Genomic DNA, 18,735 nt, shown 5'->3' with positions numbered 1-18,735 from the left:
AGTTACCACCCACCTCCCTGGAAAAGAGAGATTCTCCATACCTGTGCATTTACATTGGCACCAAACTCCAGAAGACACTGTATCGTCTCCTCCAGCCCCCAGGAGGCTGCCAAGTGCAAGGGGGTCTGCCCATCTCTGGCCTCCTCCTCTCCTTCTCCATTAGCACCAGGTTGTCTGGGACTATTCACATCACAGCCACTGAAAGGAAGGGGGAAGTAAAGGGAAGGCTTCAGAAGCCATGACCCAACCCGGGGGGAAAGCAAGAGCACGCTGTGAGGCGGACAGCCGCAGCCTCACCCCACCCAGCAGGGAGGCCGCCGCCGCCCGGACAGCAGTCCTTGGTCCTTGGCCTCAAATACCGGTATCGGGGTCCCGCTCTCACGGATTCTTCAGCAGATGGTCCTGGGGGCAACCTGGGTATCAGAACACTTAATAGCTCCCCAGGGGACCTGCACGCTATGAAAGCTTGAGAATCACTGCTCTGAAGGTTTCCTGAATAACCTCGCCTCCCGCACACCCTGCACGCGGAGGCTGCGGGGCCCGTGCCGGCTCAGGAGTCGTGGTGCAGCCATGCAGAGACTGTTCGGTTCCTCCACCCCCACTCCTGGTCGCACTGTGTGACCTGCACGGCTCCCAAAGCAGGAAGCTGGCTTAGCTTTCAGATTCTCTGAAGTGGGTACATGAGCCTCTCTCCTTAAAAGAGAGTCAAGTCCCTGGCTGACTTGACTTGAAGAACAGTGACCCCCTAGCAGCCCTCATGATGAAGGTCAAGCCAGCTACAGGCATGCCAAGGCCGTAGTTAGAGCAAATGAGAAATGAGCCAGTTTTCAAAGGGATACTTAGGCTTCTCGGACCTGCGAATAAGAAAGCAGGCGATGGACTCGTTGTTCTCATCAATGGCTCTGTGCAGCAGGGTCTGGAGGCACCCGCTAGGTCCTGGACCCCAGCACGTGGCATCACAACCATGTCTGACCTGCAGGAGAACACGGCTCACTCACAAATACTGCCTAGCAAAGGCGAACATTTTTATTACCATCTTTGAGCTTACGCACATCATTAGATCCATTTTTCTGGCAAGATACAGTTGATAATTAACTGAAAATTATTTTAATCTGTACCATTCATTAGTTTTATAAACACTAATTAAAATCTGCTCGCTGCAAGTTTTTGCACTTAGCTTCTGCAAGATGGGCTTGAGAAATCAAAGAAAGATACATTTGATTAGTGTCCTCTAGAGCTGTGTCTTAGAAGGGACAGAAAACACACACAAGTGCCGGCTACACACACTCACACGCCCCAGTAACATATACCTGTAATGCACAAGTAATCTCAAGAATGACTGGGGAAAACCCCTACGTGCAAAATGCCTAAAAGTCACATGTCAGGGCCTTCAGCAAACAAGATGAGCTTTCAGGGTTGCTGCCACTTTTGGCTTTTGTCTTCTGAGATTTGAGACCTTATCGCTATGGTGATAGTGAGGGCAGCCTACACCCAGTTACCCCACCTCAGAAGGCCCCTGAGGAAATGCTTCTTGATAGTTTCCTTGATAAAGACAGTCTAAGAAAAGGTGTTGGCAAGACTACAGTGAACTGCAAGTTTATTTAACATGACTTTCAACTGCTCGTCCTGGACCCAGTTAGTTACTTGGCAGCTCTCCTGCTCTTTGTGATTGCTTTGCAGGCACCAAATGCACCTCTGGCACGAAACATCCTCACGTGTAAACAGAGATGAAGCTCAGACACTTCTTGTCTCACCAGAGTGGATGCGATGTCCTCCAGGTTACTGGCCAACGCGAGCCACAGCGGGGGGTTCCCCTTCTCGTCGGGCACGGACATGTCAGCGCCCCGGGTGCAGATGGCGTCCACTACAAGCGGAAGCTGATTTCTGATGGCGAGCTGGAGGGCTGTCTCCCCATCCTGAGTCCTGTTAGTACACGCACACCAAAACCAATGTTGTAGCTGGGGCCAAATGATAAAGGGTGTCCCTCCGGGCGTTCCAGAGACAGAGCCCACTGTATCCTTTAAACACACTTCCCTCACATTCATTAATATTCTTTCAGAGAAATTTAACCTGTCAATAGCCTCTGTCCCTCCTGCCTTTAAAAAATACAGCCACACTATCCTACTGCACCCAGAAGATAACTGACCAACATCCCAGCATGCTGAAATCGGACAGGTATACAGCTGCATTTAATAGCAACTGAATAAAATGCCACCCCAACTATCCACTTGACAAAACACTTCTTTCATCCACTCAGTCATTCTAGGTCACTTGACATTGGAGATAAAGATAAATTCCTTCGAAAATACAAAATTTATCTCTTTATTTTTCCCCCTCAAGACTTTTGATAGCTCATTTGTTGAAATGGTCTTCATAACAACTGAACTTCCTACTTAAACAATCGATTTTGGATTGCCCTTTTTGATGAGATTTGGGCCATACTGTGCTCTGGTCTTGAACGGTGCAAATAAGGGCAAAGTACAAGACCCCTTCTGAGTCCACGATTACATTTACTTACAACACTGAATCGGTATTTTTTCGGAGTCATTATTTCCCTTCTCTTATTTAACAAGTTACAAAAATATTTTCTACAAGCAAGGCTCTGCTTTTGGACCACCTCAATTAAAGGTGCTGCGGCGGAGTGCTGTCCAGCCCACCTGACGTTTATGTCCGCCTGGTGCTCCAGCAGGAAGAGCGCGCTCCTGCTGTCCTGCCGCTGCATGGCCATGTGCAGTAAGGTCTGCCCGTCCGACATGGTGTCGTTGATGCAAGCCCCGGAGCCCAGCAGCTGGGCTGCGATCGTGTGCATGCCTGCAAAACAGACCAGCCCTGAAATGACGCAGGCTCAGCCTCTCCCACTTCCTCAACCCCTTACTGCAACAAACACCCCTTCTCAAGCTCTCCAAGCCAACAGCTTTCCACTGGCTATTCCTGGCTTAACCCAAACAGAAAGGTTATTTTACAGCAAATAATTAGCTCCAACCCTTCCACTTCCCTCCCTCCCTCGCACACCCACCCTCTGACATCTGTCTGTCTGCAGGTGTCAGCAGCCTCTGGCACCGCCTTACCAGTCCACAGTGCCAGGCCCAGCACAGTCTGGTCTCGGGAATCCTTGAGGCTGAAGTCCGGAATAATTTGCAAGTTGTTGGTGGCATGAAGAGCATTAGCTAAATTTTTTAAAAGGAAAAGAACACTTGATTTCACCATCCTATGAATCACATTTAAGGTACTCCAGAGAATACGAGCTCAGTTTCAAACTGACTTACTGATGATTTCTATACAAAGAGAATGGATAAATCTTCTTGTGGGGAGTGGAAGCCCAGACTTTTGATATTCTGCAGTGAAGCTTGTGAGGAAAATGAATGTTTTTAAAGGTTGAAACACTGAATCTTCACAAAAGGAAAACAGACTCCACTATGGAAAAACACATAAATTACTTGATTACTGAAAAGAGAATGAAAACAATGCCCTGGCAAGGATTTCCTAACACGAGTGAGTCCTACCATCTTACAGCTCCTGTGAGGCTAAGAAAAAGGCACAGCCTACTCCCTTCCACAAGCACAATAAAAATGCTGGCCTCAACAAGAATGCAGGCAAGAGTAAAACACATTTCAGGGCAGGAAAGAGAAAAACCAGAAGGCGGCTTTCTGAGGGAAATGGGTCTCCCGCCTGCCAGCTTCCCCGGCCCCCCTTCTGGCTCCTCTCTCAGGGTCTACCTGCCAGGGAGGGGCAGAGGCAGGTGACGGGGCTGACTGGCTCGTGGAAGACCTCTGCAGCAGAGTTCTCAGACTGCTCACGCCAAGGCAAAGCTCTGTCTGACCCACACCAAAGTGGCCTGGGAAACGCCCTGAAATAAGAGAGGAGTGGTCGGGGGTCCTAACACCTTAACCCAACAAGTGAAGTGGGCAGGCCTCAGCCTGAAAATGTACACAGGGAAACACAGGGGCTTGGAGCCAGACTACATGCTTATCTGGTTTGACCTCAAAGGGACATCAACTCGGTCATTAACTGCTTAAAACCACTGCTGAAAGGTCACAGTGATGGGCAGGAATTCCCCCTACCCACCTTTCTGCTCCAGGATGACAGACACGACATCTGGATGATTATAGGCAATTGCCAAGTGCAGCGGTGTCTGCAGGTAGACGCTGTCTGCGGAGCTGGGCAGGGATGCACCCTCCTTTGGCGACGGCAGGGCCTCCTCCGTCTGCAGGTTTGGGTTGGCCCCCTGCTGCAGGAGCTCTGCGGTGAGGTTGGCCAGGCCGTGCCGACAGGCTGTGTGCAACGGGGTTTCTCCCTAAACAGACGCAAGAGGCCCCAGTCAGAGCACTTTCAGTCACAAAGGGATGAAGACAGACTACGTGTGGAAACTCGGGCCCCCAGCGCCAGGCGCAGCCCTCTGCTCATCCTGTCACCGGCACCATGACTTCTGCCCGACTCCTCACCGTCTCCTCTCCTTCCCTTCCCCTGTGCCGCCATCCTTAGTTCCTTCCATGCCTTTCCAAGCACCTTCCAAATGCCCTGGCTCCCACTCTTCTGCATTTCCATCCTTCACTGTGTTTTTATAACTATTTTGCAAATTATAAAAATCACATATGATCATTATTAAACAACAACAACAGATGGCCTCCAGGTGTCACTAAAATAAACACTGTAGACACCGGAAGAGCCTCACACTCACGGCCCCAGAGAAGCGGTGCTGTCGTCAGCCATCACGTCTCTTTAACCCCCACCAGCACACCTACGCCCTGCTTCTCCGACCAGCTAGTGTCAACCTCATCTTGAACTCTGATCAAGCCCTCCCTCGCCTACTTCTTAAAATTAAAAAAAATTTTAAATTGGTATTATTGGTACTTGATTCAATATTCAAGAGGTACAAGCATACACAGTGAAAAGAAGCTTCCCTTCAAGCCGTGCCCCCACCACCCAATCCTCCTCCCTTAAAGGAACCATTATTACCAGTTTCAGGTTTATCTCCAGCGATGGAATATTCACAGAAAGACATAAACACACATATGTGTATATGTGTGTGTGTGTGTGAATATATGTATGTGTACACACACGCATGCATGCACACTCACAGGATCTTTTCACCCAAACAAATGGGAACAACTTGAGCACATTGCTCTGCACCAGCTCCTATCAAAGTTATACAAACTCATTGTTTAAAGAGTCCAAGAACTCTACACACAAGGCTGGCTTTGAAAAATAGCAAGATCCCACCTCCTCTTTCCTAAAAAAATTCTTTTCCAGAGGGAACCTCTTTGAACTCTTTGAGCTGGGCTTTGTAGTCGCCACATTTCTATCTAACATGGTTTTATTGCTGCATCTTGATTTTCCAGGTGCGGGATTCCCCGTGGGTCCTACCACTGTGATTTCATTGTGTGATGAGGATTTGGCCCTTTCACTCCCTTCCCTCCACATGCCCCCTTCCCTCCTCACCCCTCCCCACAGAGCCACATCACAATCGCGCTGGGAGCCTCCTCCTCGGGGCTACCTTCTGCTCCAGCCCTTCTTCCTGACATCCTCCCTGGGTGTTCTCATCTCTGTCCACGACATCCCCCAGGATCTACACACAGGGCACTCTCAAACCCACTCTAAAACTCTCTCCACCCTGGTTTTGCATCCAGTTCACCCATTAACTGCAGGATACCCCCATCTGATTGCTTAAAAAACAGTTCAACCACCACAAAACTGAATCCAGTCTCGCCACAGCCCACCCAGCCAGTCCTTTCCTTCTCTTCTCGGGTCCGACACAAGTCTTAACACCTCTCCTGCCCTTGCTTCTGAGAGCCACAGAGGCATGTCCTGTTGACCGTCATTCTACAATTCTGAAATCCAACCTGTTGGGTCCCAATCCAGTATCAGAAGTCAGGAAAGGCCACTGCTTGTCTGGATGATTCCCGCCTGGCTCCAACCTGGACCTTACTGGTACTTCCACCTCGCCAGCTGCCCTCCGCTTTCTCAGCTCTAATATGCTTGTACTGCTTTTCTACGTCTACAGACTTTCTCTTCCCACAGGACAAATTCAAAAGACTTTAAACCAGTGTTCCAGACCCTTCTCTGGTGTCATTCTCACTTGCTCTCAAGTCAAGTCTCCTCTGTGCCGCTGCATCTTAAGGTTTCACCCCATTTTGCTATGAATGGTATCAGAGAAGGAACAACTGGTAGACAATGGGGGCTCAAGGGAGGGTTTTTTAGACTTGAGAGACAGCAGAGCACAGCAGTATGCTACTAGAAATGAACAGTGGGCAGAACTGATGAAACAGGAGACAGACAGCAGCAGAGACACAATGGCAGGAGCAAAGCCAAGAAACCAGCCACTGGTGCGTACAGGGACGTGCATCCTTCCAGCTGGAGAGCAGGCCTGGTGCGGGTGTAGGTGCAGACAGATTAGTAAATTGCATGGTGGAAACAAATGGTGTGGTCCTCTCCCCTGTGCTTCCAAGACACTCTGGTATGTCTCATACTCCAAGCGTGCCATTTACTGCCTGCCCAGCGCTGCTGAGAGAGAATGCAACTACACATTCAAGTGCCTGAGTCTTAATAGTGGCTCCATTATTTACGAGCCACTTAACTTCTCAAAACCTCAAGGTTCTTTACCCTGAAATGAAGGACTTATAGATGCTGGAAATGTCTCTTCAACATATGCCACTTCTTGGTCCACTGTGAGAACTGAAAGGGATAATAACCTTAAAGCTCCTAGCACAAAGGAGTTGTACAATAAATGTGATCTCAAGCACATCTTCTCTGTGTGAAAATAATAAAGTAAAAATAACTACCACTTAGTATCTAATGTCCCAGATGTTATGCTGAAAATTACTTAAATAAATCATTTCTTTTTATCTTAACCACACCTTATGAAATCAGTGTTCACCCCACTTTATAGATTAGAACTGAAGTTAAGAAGTAACTTGCCTAAGACTACATATGGCAGGATGGGAAATGGGAAATCTGGTAAATCCAGGAATGTCCAACCCGAAAGGCCATCGTTTCATTGTAACACTGCACCGTCTGCCTTAGCTTGAGATAAAGACTAAATAAGCATTCACACAGGAAAACCTCAGCAAATGCGAAAGGTTATTTTAAAAAAATTAAGATATATCATGGTAGGTTTCTGCGTCCACGTTTGCCAATCTCTATTAGACCATGAAGTCCACAGTACATTGTTTAGGACCTGACATACCACAAATGCTTAAGAAATGGTTGCTAGATAAATCAATCAAACCAGTATTTTAGGATAAAAGCATCTGTTACACTCTGATTTTTTAACAGTGCGTATGTATTATTTTGACAAAAACTGAAAAATAAATCTATTCTGTTTCATCTACCCGTCCACCACTGCCATTTCTTCCACAGACCAAAACCGCTTCGCCTGGCTGTCCTGCCACACTTACCCACTTGTTTCTGTGGTTGACGTGGGCGCCACTGGTTGCCAGGAAAAGAGCTGCGGCCTCATTTCCTGCTTCAGCTGCCCGCTGCAGTAAGCAATTTCCTAGGAGGAAACGGGCATAGTCACTCTTCTATTTGCATAAAAATAAGGTCAAGTTCCCCGCAGCACCACACCCTGCCCTGCCTCACCACCTTTCACTACTGACAAGTCCACACCGGAAGTAGGTACCATTTAAGTCCACACAGGCCCTCTCTGTATGTGGACACAGAGACTAAGAGGAGCCTGGGTGGAGCAAAGACTTGGTCTGGAAGTCAGAAGACACTCACTCTTCCCTGGGTTTGCCACTAGCCACCACCTGGGACCAGAGGTAAGTTATGACTCTTTACCAGGGTGGGTTAGAACACGATTTCTCAACAGCAGTGCTACTGACATCCTGGGCCAGATAATTCTTTGTAGTGAGGAGTTTGCTCTGTACACTGTGTAATATTTAGTAGCACCATCGGCTTCTCCCCATTAGATGCCAGTAGCACCCTCGACCTTACTGCCGCAATGAAACGTCTGCAGACTTGCCAAGTGTCCCTTGGGCGATACGGGTCAGGGAGTCGTCTCTGTCTGAGAACCTCTGGGCTAGATGACCATTTTGAAGACACTGTAAGCTGAAGTTCTACCAGAAAATGCTCCTTAAATACCTCACTTTTACTCCTAGAGCCTTAAGTATGTTTGTTCTTGGCTTAGAAATGTTTAGCTTAGCCCTATCACTCTTTTCTAAATAAAAATCTTAGAAAGAAAAAAACAAAAAATTTTCTCTTTTCCCCTCAAAACAGTTTTAACCCCCAGAGCAATGTTTTCTCTTTCTATTAAAATCCATTTCCTTTCTGGATAAACACAAAATATTATTTTCTACAGCTATGCTATTCGAAAACTCATATTAAATTAAATACCAGGAGTAAAAATAAGGTGAAGCAACTGACAGAGCACTGCTTTGTTTCCACGCCGTTCTTTCCTTTTCCCTCAGAGAACGTGGTTCCACGCCTACGTGAGAGTCATTCTAATTTAGAGACTCCTAATAAAAAAGTCCCATTTTCACTTCTGAAGTCATTCTGGTACAGACAAGACATAAATCATACACCTCCCTACAGAACAACGATGCAACCTGCAACTGCTAAAGCATTACTGATATGTTGAAAAACAGTGGACTAAGGTTATTACATGTACATGAAAACTGGAACAAGGAAAAAATAATAATCCTGAACTTGAATTAAAACGCAAGGTATATAATGTAAAATTGACAGAACTAGCAAGAAAAATAGACAAACCCATAATCAAAGTGAACATTTTTAATGTGCCTCCCAGAAACTGACCGATCAAGGAGTCCAAAAGTTAATGAGTAAGCAAATGAGTAAGACTTGAACGGCATAATGAACGCATTGATTTACTGGGCATATAGAGAACGCTACATGCATCCTACGATTAAAGAATGCACACTCTTTTCAAGCACACGCCAAACTTCTATAAAACCTGTATCTGTACAGTCTGACATTCAACTCTCAAACAACACAGAATCAGTCTCTTACATGTCTCACTCTTTGATAACCCAATTAAGTACACTATTTCTACCAAATGATAAAATTTGACCTTACAAGCGAAAATTAGAATTTTGGAAAACTTTGATCTGCAACTCCAAGTTCCTCAATACTGAAAGATTCTTCTAAGAGATGAGTGGTGATATTAATAAATGTGATTCTAAAATAAATGAACATTTTGAAGATCTGCATAACTCAGTGAACCAAGGTTTTCCAAATGACTAAGGCATGATGTTACAAAATCATGCAGAGAAAAAATCCACTTAAAGCACGAACAGACCATAAATTTTAATATAACGGAGTATAAAAATTTCATTAATATAGTTTCAGATTCCTCACTGAAACTAACTTTAGAGAAATTACCCCTTGATAAATTTTGCTTGCAGTATCAAAGTAATATATCCACAATTACCTGAAAAGGCTCTTAAAATACGCCTCCCTCTTCCAACTACATAACCGTGTGAAGGGGTGTACTTTCTTTAATCAAAACAAAATATCTTAAAAGATTGAATACAGATGCAGATATCAGAAACCAGTTAATCTTTCAACTAAATTTTGTTTTGAAAATTATTCTTCATAAAAAATGTTTCATGTTAACATAAAATGGTTTGTTGTTATTATTATTAATTAATACATCTTTTAAAAATTTCTCAGCTTTAATTTCTAACATGGTGAATATCAAAGATACCCTCTTAAACAAAAAGCTCTTTAGGATATAATTTTTAAGAGGGTAAAAAGAGTTCTGAGTTCAAAAAGACCGAAACTCACTGCATTAAATAAATAGAAGTGTTTCAGCCAAAAGGATTTAACTTAGAGTCTGGCTAAGTTTTCTGAAGCACAAGATCAGACTTTTACTATGATTAAAATTAAATACAAAATAATTTCATAAGAGCATGTCATCCAGTTTCTAAATTTCTGGTGAAATCACTGACACAGTATTTCATGGAGTCTCCAGACTGAGCATCGGCTCTTCGGGAATCTGTGCTTTACCTGTTACTGTATCAGGTGCATTGGTGTTGCTGCCACGCTGAATGAGTCTGGCCGCAAAGCTGTTTTCATCAAATGAAGTCCCATTTACCACGGGGAGGTCTTCGAAGGGGTTTACAGACTGGTCGGAAGACACGGTGATGTACTGCACTGCAAGCCACAGAGCGGTGCTGCCCTCATGGTCCTTCAGCTCTAAATCTAACCTGAAATGAGGAAGCAATGCAAACAGCAAATACAATCGTCTTCTGACACTCTGTACTGCCAACAGCCACATTCTTTCCCTCTGTACTTTTGTGAATGACAATTTTTTATTTTACTTTTACTTAGTAAAGTTGATAGTGCTAAAAGGTATTTTAGGAGAATTATTTTTCACTCACAATCCCACCCTCACAACTGCTTTTTCGTTTCTCCACGTCTCCCTACGTACTGTTTACACTGCAGCAACTGATTGAACACGTATTCGTTCCTGGCCATGATGGACAAGTGTAAGGGAGTCCTGCAAGAGGAAAAAGAGGAGGCATCAACTCAGGACGGGGCAGTTCAGGACTACTCATAGCAGGAGGTGACTAGAATCTGCAACAAATTCCACATTTCTGCCAACAGTGTCTTTTTGTACCCCTGGCAAACAGTTTTCCAAAACCATGACCAAGTATCAACGAATGAAAAAGGATGAGATTAGATGTTACAATTTATTCAGTAGCCAAACGGACAAGAATCAATAAAAGGAAGAGATACCAAAATACTCTCCAATGAGATCCTGACCCTCACTGAATGTGCACATACTCATGTTTCTAAAACAGTAGTTTCTGCCATAGCAATGCCTATTTTCCCCTACTTACCGTCCACGATTCTGAAAAGAAATTTTTTTCTTCCCGTAATTCTTACACTCAAAACACATTCTGAGTGGCAACAGTGGGAATTGATTAGAATGGCAATGAACTGCTTTCCATGGCTTCACTTTAGCCCTCGTGTGCCCCGAGGAAGACTGCCACCGCAGAGCACAGGGGACCCCGGCTAGCATCTAGCTCAGAGGTTCAGAATGCTAGAGTCTATGATGGTTGGGGGGAAAATTAAGGAATTACCAGAAGAAAAAACAAGAATGCAATTATTTTGGTAAATAAGGTAATTATCACATTACATTGAGTTAATGGAGATCCACCTTATTTAAGTAATTTATCCATTACACAAATCTGTTTTCCTATCCTGACGGCTTCACAGTTATTTTCTGAGATGGTTCCTCAAAGGTATAAAATACTGAGCTGCTATGATAGCTGCTATGGGTCCCACTTGTGTTGGTGATTCAAGTGGCTTAAGTCCTCTTCCATGCCTCCCACACTGTTGTCCCAAAGACAAGCAGCCCTTTCTTAGATTCTAAACCAAGTATTTCTGCAGAAGGGGCAAAAGGAACATGACAACCACTGTCAACTCTGCAAAGGGATGTGCTGTGGAAGAAGAGGGCAAACTGTGCAGACACTGTCTAAGGTGGGAGTGTTTATGAGAAGTTAGAATTGGGTTTAATACAGAGAATTTCCCCCAAATTAGACCTCACAGAAATAAAACGGATTGCTTTGAGAGAAACGCACTCCTTTTCTTCAAAGTATCCAACTAACTCTAACAAAGATGCTGGAAGAAGGAGCTGGACTGGATGACCACTCTGGGGATGACAGAAGTTGCTTAAAAATCCAAGGACCTCAGTTACCTAGGATGGAAATGGTTTCCCCAAATGCCTCTGGCTTTAGTCATCTATCTCATTTGCAAAACAAATCAATGTTTGTGACTTCAATAAAATTCAGACTGAATCATGCTCAACTGAAAAAAACCATGCTAGTTACGTGCTGCCATAAAATAACAATCTGGGAATAGTGCTAGTAACGTGCCACCATAAAATAACAATCTGGGAATAGTGCTGAGCGGTCGACCTGCTCCCCAACTGACCTGCCCTTGCTGTCCTGCATGTTGGGGTTGGCACCAGCCTGCAGCAGGGCCTCTGCAATCTGCGCCATCTCGGACATCACATCTGCTGAGTGCTTCTTTGAACTGTACGATGCCACAAGGTGCAATGGCGTCTCCTGGGCACCCAACGTCGCAGCATTGACAAGGGCCCCATTCTTAATGAGGAAAGTGGCAGCAAAGAGATCTCCTTGAAAGGAAACAGGAGAAGAAATGGTCACATATGACAACACCTGGGGCCAAGCTACTGTGGCCAATGTCTCCTCAGAAAGGTACCAGTAGCTGTAGACAGAGAAGGTCTCATCACTGGGATCATGGACTTACATACTCGAATTCAGTTTCTGATTATCTGTCGTCATCTGTCCCGACCCCTCACTCCAGTATCACTGCACAGTTTTAAGTAACAGGTTTCTATCCTTCAAAGACCTCTTCTGGTCATCAACTTTCATAAAGGGTTCCAAGATTCCTCCCCAACACAATTTATCTCCCTCTCTCATTAGAGACCACAGCCTGTACCAAAGCAGTTCTTACCCCTAACCTGCTGTACCTGCATACAGGTTCCTGTTTAGAGTAAGACCATGTCCAACTGATTTATTATTATCACAAAGATTCCTTTTATTTTCTCACTCTCATTACATACACACATAACAGTCTTAATAAGTTTGCAGTTGAGTATTTGAACAAAGAATCTGTACATATTACTATTTTTAAAAATTCATATGGTAAATTAACTGGTTGTAAAAACAAAGCTTCTAAGGGGGAGGGATAAATTAAGAGTTTGGGATTAACAGATACACATTACTATATATAAAACAGATAAACAAGGACCTACTATTTATCACAAGGAACCATATTCAGTACAACCATATCTTGTAATAGCTTACAATGGAAATGAATCTGAAAAAGAATAGATATATATATATATGGATAACTGAATCACTTTGCTGGACACCTGAAACTAACACAACACTGTAAATCAACTATACTTCAATTTAAAAAAACCCCACAAAAAACAACCCCTCAAAGCTTCTAAGTCCCTTCAGTTGCCTTAACTCTCATGTTGTAAGTAGAAAAGTCTACTTAGAACCTACAAATAACACATTAAGACTGAATAACATATAAATCTGGTATTTCAACAGCTCAAAGTATCACCTTTGACTATTCGGTGCTCTGTATGAAGGGAAAAAACCCTCCCTTGCCATTTTGACAAAAGAATTACGTTTATGTGAAAATATTAAAGGCATGTAATTCTGAAGATAGTTTGTCAGATACCAGCAAAGAAAAGCTGATTTGAGATTGGTTCTGCGAATATACAGTTAAATTCAAAACCAAGCAATCTGATAAGTGGCAATTTAATGTTAAAAATACTGTGGAAAACCAGCTAAAGTATACTTATCAAGTTAATTTGGAAGATGATAGAAATTAAGCAATTAAATTTGTTATAAGATTACTTAAAGTTCAATATTCCTTGGATTTAGTTTCATTTACAATTTAAAACATACAAAAACACTCACTACACATAAAATTAACACTCCTTAAGAAAATAAGGCAAGAATAACAGTGCATCACAAGATAATTGTCAACAGAGAAGTCATCACTTATTAAACGTACAATGCATGCTTTGGGGCATTCCGTGTACTGGGTGGAAGCAACTGTTTCTGTCAGTGGCCTCCAGACGGCACCGATTAGCTCATGGCTGGGAAGTCAAATCAAACTCATTCTCCCCTGACAGACCCCATGTCTAACTTTGGCGGGTGTGCCAGTGTCATCCCAAGAGCTCTTCTGGGATTCAGAGGTACTTTCTGTAGACCTCCATTTCACCATGGTCTATAGGGTGAATCTTCTGCAAATCACACTCTTTTTCAGCTGAAAGAAGCCCCAAATGCAGAGCAAGCTCCCAGGTTGATTCGCTGGGCCCATGACCATCGACTGTACTTCAATTTGCTGCAGGTTTTAGGATAAACATCAGGTTGTTAAAGGTGCCTTGAACTTCTTTACTATATTCCTCATTGGCAATGGTGCTCTTGCCAGAGCTGTTCTGTTCTTCTCTTCACATCAGGACACTGTCGTGTTTCTCGTTCTGTTAGTATTGTGGATGCACAATCCCCTGAACCACAACTTCCAGTTGGTGATTTCTCTTACAGAGTCACTTCTGAGAAGTTTTCTTTTATATCCTGCAATATCATTTCATCTTCTTCAACTATACTTCTGCCGTCTGAACATTTAGAAAAGGACTTAGGATTTCAGGGGTGGCAAAGCTCTCAAGCCTGTTATCTGTATTCCTCTGCTCATTGTCACCTGAATAATATGTTTCATCTGGTCTTCAGTAGACATGACATTTCAAAAATCATCTGGCTTTCAGTATTTCCCAGTTGCTCTACTCTTTCTTCCAAGGGACCATCTTGCTGGAGAGTATGAGCTCTGGCACTGAAGTGGCTTGGCCATCACAGGTGCCTCAGATGCTAGTTGGTCCATGTCTGATTTATTTTTGTATCCACCACTCTCTTACAGAAAACAGGCACCAGGGAAATGTTTGGGAAGAAAATGCATTGACTGGTCAAGGCTGCTAGGTTCCACTTTAACAGACTGGCTCTAATTCCAGTCAGTTATGACTTTGGGTAACTGAAGACTTCTCTAACTAGACCCTTCTGAAATATTTTCATTCTTCTGTCCCTGATTTTTTCTTGGGGGTTAGGGGAAGGTGCAATCTTTACCAACACCATGTGCAAAGGACCAAAGTTAGATTTCTTTACAAAAAGAAAGCAACAGGTAACATGCACATCAGGGGGCTGGGCTGGGTCAGGCCTTTGCTATCCATATATTCACATATATATCGGGGCTGTCAGTAGGGCCCTGACGTGTAATATGAACAAACCCCACGGAGATTCAATCTAGGAGAGAATGTGCAGAAACAATACATTAGCAATTGAATAAAATATCCTAGAGAAAGCCACTTACATGCTGCAAGTGAAAGAAAATTTAGAATTATGAGGACAGAGAGCCTTAAAATGACAAATCTGATATATAACACACTGGGAGAGAGGTGGAATGTGATTTCATTACCTTTAAGCTAGGCCAAACTAAGTAATAAACAGAGAGTAGAGCTAAAATAAGATAAATCAATGAAAAACTTACAATACGCTGTACATACAGAAGAAAAACCAGGCAATACGGCACCCAGAAATAAGGCTACAGGAAAACCTATTGATGGCTGGATTCAGATGGATTGTACAATAAAATTTTTTTTATATCTTAAATCCTCTTACAAAGAATCATAGCTTTTAGATTAGATTCACTTTATTAATAAGAGCCAAAGTTTTTTTTTTAACTTCTACATATAAGCATACATACAATACACACACCCTACACAAAAAATTAGTTAGGAATTTCTGGAAATTGAAAATTGATGTTTTACTTTAACAGAAAGTCAGCCTGTGGATATACAACCCAGAGGAAATGGACAACTGACATCAAAAAAAGCAGAACAAAGGGAGGGAACAGAAAATGCCAAAAGCACCATTTATAAAGTTTCTGTCAATAAGAAAACTTCTAATACAATTTTTTGGGGGGGAGGTAATTAGGTTTATTTTTTAATGGAGGTACTGGGGATTGAACCCAGGACCTTGTGCCTGCTAAGCACGCACTCTACCACTGAGCTATACCCTCCCCCTCAGAAAACTTCTAATACATTTTAGAAAGATTCCCACCAAAAATAGTTAAAACAAAAACTGTTTGGTGCTTAAAAGTTCCAGTTACTTCAGTACCTCATTCACCAACACTGCCAAGTAAATGAGGCATTACTATAATGACTCGTCCACAATAAAAATACTCACAACAATGTAGTTAATGTTTAAAAAAAAAAATCCACATGCAATTTTTCTTTCAACAAAGCTCCCTGACAGAAGTTTCATTCAGGGAGCGGGCAGCAACCTTCATTACTTAATTAATGAAAACTGTATCTCAGCTGCTCCAGTTGGTGGCCTCATCTGCAAACAGTACATGTAACTGGACAGGAGCATGCTGCTTAACAGACCCACTGACTGAAGTTAATTATCAAGGAAAATGAGCACAAGAAGAGCTAGATTTTTTTTTTTAAAGCAAGGACTCATCTTCTTGCCCAGATCCAGCTGCTCAGAGGAGATGGCATCCCTCCGGCCACATGTATGCCTCCTGTGGGCTCACTCACAAACACCAGCTGCCTGTCATTCTTCATACAAACTGGTTATTAGGATGATCACTGACTCTTCTGGTTATAGATTCTAACCAGACCTAAATCTCATATATTAGAAGATCTTCACTCATATTTTAAGAATATTACTCAATTTAATCATTTGGATAGGTCAACAGACTGACAGCTCAAGCTGAAGAAGGAAAAGTGAAAAAAATTCCTACAGAAAGCGGAGCTGGTCAAGGCACTCCAACACAGGGGCAAGGCAAGAGCGCAGGCCGACCCTACCACGCAGTAGTCACCGGGCTGGGTGTGCTACTAACACTGGCCCTCATTCATCCAACAACCAGTAAAGCAGAAATGATTCCCATTTCACAGGTGAGGAATGGTTACGTGACTTGTCCAAGAACAAGTGGAAGAGCCAGGATTCAAATCTCAGTACATCCAGACTCCAATGCCAGTACTCCATCCACCACACCATGCCACACTCTCCCAAGCTAGTAGCAATCAGGTTTATCATGCCCACACTGCAGGCCACATGCTCACAAGGCAGGCAACTGATATATTTGGAGCAGAAGATTAAATCATCTGAAAATAAGTATCAAGAATGTATCACCAATTCTTGGCAAGTCTCGTAACTAAGCAATCACCGAAATATTTAATAACTCATCAAAGATGTTTTTTCATCACACGTAAGAATTTAAGTCCCTAAGAGGAAAGAAACATAACTCTGAGATTGTTTTTTTAGTAACAAATGTAATTTGTTTCCAAAATAAACAGCTCAGAAACTAAAAAGTATGGGAAAGAATACTTCCCGATGTGGTAGAAATGTTCCCCACGGAGCACACGCCCAGCGCTAAGCACCCGATGGCCCTGCACTGTGCGGAGTGGTGCTTGGGAAAAATGTGTCTGCTCTTGACACTCACATACTCAAAAGGATTTCCCCCCCAGTGATGAACAAAATTTTCCTCTCCACCAGCCAGCAAGCTTAACACTCTAACACACAGCTTAGAGGGATATTTATATTAAAATCTTTGCCCAAAAAGGGCAAAGCCACAGCTGCAACAGGACCATATTTGAAGTAACTACATTCCAACAACTAGGAGCAACTTGTGAATGGCCAAAGTGTAGCAGAGATAATAGTATAGTAACACAGAACTGGAAGGTTAAATAAACATGATTAAGATGTGGGGAAACCAGTATATTCTGTTCTCAATGTCCACATGTAAACAAAACATGGCTATGGCCAAGTACCTCAATCAATTCATCTAACCCTCTGTAGAAGGAAGGCTCTGAGACATGTGAGAGCTTGCATTCCATACTGGAACTGCACCCCTACACAGCTTCTCACTCAGCCAAAAAAATGACTACTGCCAAGCAGAGTCACGCAGGATCCATTTGGGAGTTAAGAATTATTAAGGCCACAGGAAAAAAAGCAAAAGACTAATACATTTTTTTCCTTGGAAAGTTAATTCATTAAGATGAAAACCTTCTGATCTTAATTCTATCACTTCCAGAGCCTTCCCACTACTGACAAAACGCTCACAAGATAGCTGCAATTTCAAAATACTTTCCTAGAGCAAAGTGAAACTTTATCACTTTGCCATGATAGATGAGACATCTAGTCCGTAAAAGTGAAAACTCTGAATCCAAGGATACGTTTGAGTATTGTGTTTTTGAGACCTTCCCTCTCTCATAGTAACCGATACAAGTGAAGTCTTCCTAGCACAATTCCTGGAGAAAGCAATGCACTGAATAAGCAAATAACACATTAATTGCTTACAAGTAAAGGGTACTTCTTCAGAAAGTACCATCTTTCTAGCCTTCTTCTGGGGGTCCTGTTGACAAGGAAAAGCCTAACCAACCAGGCATAAGCCAACAGGTCTTCAGTCTCTCCTCTGACCCACTGACCACAAATTCTAAATCCTGCAGCCTGCAAGCACAGACTCAAGAAGACTTTGAGAATTTGTGGGACAGAGTCAGCATCTTCAAAAGTTACTTGAATAAAAGTAAAACTGTCCACAGAGAAAAATATAAAATACACTCTTCCTACCTCTTTGGATTCCTTTATGTAACAAGCTCCAGCCATTCTTGTCCACCATGTCCACATCAGCTTTGTGACTAACCAGTGTGCTGGCAATACTCTCCAGTCGCCGCGAAAGGGCTAGATCTAAAGCAAGATCTCCATTATGATCCAATTCATTCAGCTTCCCAGGGAGCTGCACAGAGAAATCTGTAAATTAGTATCCGAATCGCTCCCACCCTGACTCTTAAATACCATCTCACAGAAATGGCAAATTTTAGTCCTATGACACTACTTACTCCCCAAATGCAACTGAATTCGCAAACTTCTCTCAGGCCTCCTCAAGGCACATGCTGTTCATGGGGCCCAGAACTAATGGGGATCACAGAGCAGGTGCAAACACCATAGAAGACAATGCAAGGGGGAAATGCAGACAATGCCGTAGGAACACAAGTGCCAGAGCAGAGGTTCAGAGAGCTTGATGGGAAACAGCTGACGCTTTCATGAAAGATTGTGACCTAACTATCTAATTCCTCCTAGCAGTTTAACGTCTCCCCAAACCCTGGACACCCAGGATAAAACATACTACACACCCATCTGTCAAGAGCAACTACAGTTCTTCTAAGGTAGCATG

At 43.3% G+C, this 18,735-nt stretch overlaps 1 protein-coding gene across 5 annotated transcripts in view; it reads right to left on the bottom strand.

Moving 5' to 3' along the window:
* The window catches only part of ANKFY1 (ankyrin repeat and FYVE domain containing 1), a 72,812-nt gene that overhangs the window by 14,839 nt on the left and 39,238 nt on the right, over nt 1-18,735 (bottom strand). For all 5 annotated transcript variants that reach the window (XM_010969948.3, XM_010969947.3, XM_074342560.1 and 2 more), the window contains 11 exons: nt 18,132-18,297; nt 11,896-12,100; nt 10,388-10,456; nt 9,964-10,163; nt 7,395-7,492; nt 4,066-4,294; nt 3,069-3,167; nt 2,658-2,811; nt 1,755-1,923; nt 855-973; nt 42-198 (listed from right to left, as the gene is read on the bottom strand). In XM_010969948.3, the coding sequence (XP_010968250.1) occupies nt 42-198; nt 855-973; nt 1,755-1,923; nt 2,658-2,811; nt 3,069-3,167; nt 4,066-4,294; nt 7,395-7,492; nt 9,964-10,163; nt 10,388-10,456; nt 11,896-12,100; nt 18,132-18,297 (1,665 nt within the window). The remainder of the gene's footprint in view (nt 1-41; nt 199-854; nt 974-1,754; nt 1,924-2,657; nt 2,812-3,068; nt 3,168-4,065; nt 4,295-7,394; nt 7,493-9,963; nt 10,164-10,387; nt 10,457-11,895; nt 12,101-18,131; nt 18,298-18,735) is intronic.

Source organism: Camelus bactrianus, chromosome 16, assembly GCF_048773025.1.
Source record: "Camelus bactrianus isolate YW-2024 breed Bactrian camel chromosome 16, ASM4877302v1, whole genome shotgun sequence".
Classification (NCBI taxonomy): Eukaryota; Metazoa; Chordata; class Mammalia; order Artiodactyla; family Camelidae; genus Camelus; species Camelus bactrianus.
Note: the sequence above shows the minus strand (reverse complement) of the source record. Positions and strands in the feature narration are given on the sequence as shown.